The 5123-nt window shown below is 45.7% G+C and overlaps 1 protein-coding gene across 1 annotated transcript; it reads right to left on the reverse strand.

The window, feature by feature from the left end:
• Positions 1-431: 431 nt before the first annotated feature.
• Positions 432-4874, reverse strand: LOC129737599 (uncharacterized). The gene has a single exon (XM_055728760.1). The coding sequence runs from the start codon at positions 4872-4874 to the stop codon at positions 432-434; it is 4443 nt and encodes a 1480-aa protein (XP_055584735.1).
• Between the last annotated feature and the right edge of the window lie 249 nt (positions 4875-5123).

Below are 5123 nucleotides of genomic sequence, written 5' to 3' on the forward strand. Positions count from 1 at the left end.
TTATCTACTGCTGATCTTCACAAGATCCCAACTTAAACTTCAACTAAACTTCAACTTCAACTAACTTTTACAAAATAATCCAACCACTCGTGGCAACCTGCTATCGTTCACCTCTGTCTACATTCTACCCTTACTAGTTCCGGTTTTGCTATCTGTCAGTTTAGCACTTGACAGTTCTCCTGTCACAGTGACTTCTTCATTTTGAGACTCTGTTGCCCTTGCAGCAACATCCTCCCCCCGGTGGAATCCGAATCCGGTTCCACTTCCGTCCTGAACTTCTAGTACTGCCAATCGGGATACTGGGCGACGACATATAGTACCTGACGCTAGCTGCACTATCGCCTGCCGAACTCGTCCGTCTGGTGAGGAAACCACTTCTAGAACTCGACCTCTGGCCCAATTGTTACGTCGTGAACCTTCTACAATGATAACTAGTTCTCCTTTTTCGAATTTTTCGTCTCTCCGAACCACTTCGTTCTTTTTGTTAGAGTCGGAAGATATTCTAAGGTCCACCTCTTCCAAAATGAACCAATCTGTTTTTGAAGTGTATCCCAGGATCGACTTAACAGCTTACGGTCACACACTGCATGCTGTTCCGGTTGATGAACGCCTGTTGAGTTGCCTAACAATAGGTGGTTCGGCGTAAGGGCTTCCTGCTCAGCTGAATCCAAGGGCAGATAGGTCAGCGGCCGACAGTTGACTATTGATTCGGCTTCAATAAGCAATGTAAGAAGACGTTCGTCATCCAAATTTTCGTTGTATGCATCTGATATTGCCACCTTGATGGACCTGACCATTCTCTCCCAGGAACCGCCCATATGGGGGGCTCCAGGAGGAATGAATAACCATTTGGTGTTCGTATTGGTGAACGTAAACTCGAGTCCCATGTTGATTTGCTCGCGCAACAATCTTTCAGCGCCTTGAAAGTTTGTACCATTGTCACTATGGAATTCAACAGGGGAACCCCGACGACCAATGAATCGACGAATTCCCATGATGCAGGCTTCGGTAGTTAAGCTGTAGATCACCTCGAGATGTACGGCCCTGATAGTTAGACAGGTGAACAGTGCCACCCATCTTTTGACGGTTGCTCTTCCTACCTTTACTTGCAAGGGCCCAAAATAGTCCACACCAACGTAAGCGAATGGTCGAACACCGGCAGACAATCGAGCCAACGGAAGAGGTCCCATTCTCGGAACTACAGGGCGTGCCTTGCTCACTTTACAGTACTGACATTTCTTTACCACATCCTTGACGAACCCACGGATAGAAGGAATGTGAAAACGTTGTCTGATCTCATTTACAATGGTTTCGTTATTCCCGTGATGAAATCTTTTATGGTAGTCATCGACGAGTAGATAGGTCACATGATGGTTTTTTGGAAGGATAATAGGATACTTACAATCCAGTTCGACTTTAGGAGCATTTCGGATTCTTCCATCCACCCTTAGAACTCCGTGTTCATCTAGAACCGGAGACAGATGATAGATGCTACTGGAACGATCGACTAATTGCTGGTTTTTTCCGTCTAGATTACACTTGGACAGGATAATCATTTCATCTGGATAAATTTGCCACTGTGCTTGTTTGAACAACGTTCTTTCCGCCGACTGCAATTCGTTTTGCTTGAGAATTTCTAAAGGGCGGTTTTCATTTGGGTGAATTTTCTTAGACAAGAGACGATGTAAGTATGCTGTGGTCCTGAGAAGACGGTTCCAGTTCGAAAACCTTTCGGGTTCTAGTTGCGGTTCTGGGAGGAAAATTTCAGTATGTGCGTAACAAGGACGAAGCTCTTCGGTCGCGGGCGATGCCGTTTTCCTGGCAGGCCATTGATCTTCGGAATACGAAAGGAAATCTGGTCCACTGTACCAGATGCTTTTATCATTAAAGTGAGGTCCAACGCCCCACTTGGTTGCTTCATCAGCTGGATTTTGTTTGGTCGGGACCCATCTCCACTCGCTACGTGTTGTCAACTCTAATATTTCGGTTATACGGAAAGCAACGAATCGATGAAGTTTACGAGGATCTGAGTTTATCCAGCTTAGGGCCGTACTAGAGTCGGACCACATGACTCGTTTTGTGAAGCGTAGTGAATGACCTTCTTCGAGGAATCGAGTAAATCTGGAACCTAACACACATCCTTGAAGCTCAAGTCGGGGTATGGACCATGGCTTCAGAGGGGCTACTTTTGTTTTGGCTCCAACCAACGCAACTTCCACTGCGCCTAACGGATCCATGCATCGGACATAGCTGACACATGAATAAGCAGCTTCGCTGGCATCAACAAACGTGTGAATTTCGACTTCATCAACGGCTCTCGAAAAATAGCATCTTGGTATTCTGACATCGTGAATATGCTGGATCATCTCAATCCACCTGCGCCACAGCTCAAAAGTTTCATCATCAATCGGATCATCCCATCCATGACCCTTCCGCCAAACTTCTTGGATGAGAATTTTTCCGAAAATTAAGTATGGTGCAAGAAGTCCCAGAGGATCGAACATGGACATAACACATCGTAAAATTTCTCTTTTAGTCGGTCTTCGTCCGGTTTTTATCACTTGTTCGATATCCTCACGCATTTTCGTTGAGAACCTTAACTCATCTGATACCGTTTCCCATTGTATCCCCAGAACGTTCTCAGGAGCCAGTTTTGTTTTTGAATTAAACTCCTTTACATTTTCCAGTTGCTGTTCTCCGAGGTGTTGAAGCACTTCAGTGTTATTGGAGCAGAAATTCCGGAGCTCGAACCCGCCACTCTTATGTATAGTTCTCACCTGTTCCGACACCAGTTTGGCTTCTTGAGGAGTTTTAAAGCTGATGACATAATCGTCTACGTAGTGGGCGTTGAGGATATTCTCGACTGCAGCCGGATACTTCTCAGTGAACCGTTTTGCGTTACTATTCTTCACGAATTGCGCTGTCGCCGGAGAACAGCTTGACCCGAAGGTTGCCACATCCATAAAAAATATTTCGGGCTTTTTTTCGGGATCACTGCGCCACAAAAATCTTTGAGAATTCCGGTCTTCTTTGCGTATACGTATTTGATGGTACATTTCCTTTATGTCCGCACATACCGCTACCGGGAACTGGCGGAATCGGAAAAGTACCACCGGAAGAGCCGTTAACTGGTCAGGTCCTTTTAGTAAAACCGAATTTAATGAAACCCCGTCTACAGTTGCGGCAGCGTCCCAGACCAGGCGCACCTTGCCTGGCTTCTTGGGGTTGGACACTGTACCTAGAGGAAGGTACCATGAACGCCTCGGGTCAGCTGCTTCTAGCTCCTCATTCGTAGCTCGATGACAGTAGCCCTTCTCCTGGTACTCTTTAATTTGCCGCTTGACGTTTTCTTGCAGTAACGGATCCTTCGACAACTTCCTTTCCAGGCACTTTAATCTGGCTAGTGCCATAGGGTAACTATCTGGTAGGTCTATGTGATCATATTTCCATAGCAATGTGGATTCAAATCGGTCTCCTATAAACACAGTGGCTTTTTGTAACTGTTCCATCGCTCGCTTATCTTCTTCACTTGATTCAAGACAAACTGCCTTTGTTCCCGTTTCATCGGCGGAAAAATACTCCTTCAAAGTTTCGTTCAAATTTTGATCGTGCTGACAATCACAAATGTGAAAACTGGTTGCTAACGTTGCGTTACTTCCACCTCCATATACGCACCAGCCAAGACGTGTTCGAACTGCCGTGGGGCAACCTGTGCTCCCTTCTCTTGCTACCAATGGAACAACGACTCTAAGGTTATCGACGCCAATCAGAAGCTGGGGCTTAGCGTTGATGTAACCCTCGATTGGTAAATTTCGTAAGTGCTTGAAGCGTTGTTTCAACATATCGATCGGTAACGATTGTTCCGGCAAATCCAATGCATGAATCGTTCCAACATTTCTTAATGGGTAACGTTTGGTACTGTTTTTCCCCGATATCTCAAAAGACACACGTTGAGAATCGGCTTCAGTTCTAGTAAAATTACCTGTCCATTTTAAACAAAGTGGTCGGGCATGTCCGCTCAATCCTAACTTAGTTGCTAACTCAGTGTCCAACATCGTCAGTGAAGAACCTTCGTCTACGAAAGCGTAGGTATCGATAGACCTTTCCTCTTTGTATAGCTTCACCGGAATTATGCGGAACAACAAAGAACAGGAAGGCGCTTGATGTATATTATGAATCACAGAATTTTCAGTGTGAGAAGGCGAACTAGGTTTTAATACATTATGGAGAAGAGGATGGTGACGCTGCTCACATCCGTTTGTACCACACCTGTTCGTATTTCGGCATGTGCGGCGGCCATGGTCATACAAACATGTTTTGCAGAGGTCCAGTTTTTGTATGCACTTCCACCTGTCATCAACCGTTAATGATCGGAAGGTTGAACAGTCCCGTGATCGATGTCCCTCACCTTGGCATACGGCACACACAGTTCTATTCGTCACGTTACAAATTTCATCAGCTGCTTTTCGTCCATCGATACCTAAACCACCATCGACGGGCTCCGAATAAATAAGACTTCTATCCTGTTTCGAGCGCGTGGGACGTTCCATCGCAAATGATGTTACGCTGTATGCATCGGCTACTATTTCGTCCATAAACGTACCGAAGGTTCTAAGATTGATCATCTGACAATTTCGTCGGTAGCTTGCCCATCTCATTTTGTATTCAGCCGGAAGTTTCACAACTAAATCTTTAAGAAGGGTTGGGTTGGACAAATGTTCACCCAGATCGGCTGCCTCTATATGGTCACAAAGTGCTTGCACCTTGGTGCCAAATTCGATAAGAGTGTCTAATTTGTCAGCTTTTGGTGATATAGTGGTTTTAACACTTTCTATTAACGACTCAATCAGAAGCTCTGGTCTGCCAAAACGCATCCTGAGTGCTTCTATTACATGGGGAACTGATGCTGGTAGAATCAGCCTACTTCGAACCGCTTCCCAAGCTGCTCCTTTGAGGCATCGCTGCAACCGGATCATGTTCTCTCCGTTGCTAAATCCGCACGCTTCCGAAGTTTATGTATAATGGCTTATGAAAACGGGCCAATCTGCAGGGCTTCCAAAAAATGTCGGCAACTCCCTGGCAAGCGTCTGCCTGGCCGCCAACTGCTGCTGTGTGAGCTTTCT

Source organism: Uranotaenia lowii, chromosome 1, assembly GCF_029784155.1.
Source record: "Uranotaenia lowii strain MFRU-FL chromosome 1, ASM2978415v1, whole genome shotgun sequence".
Lineage (NCBI taxonomy): Eukaryota > Metazoa > Arthropoda > Insecta > Diptera > Culicidae > Uranotaenia > Uranotaenia lowii.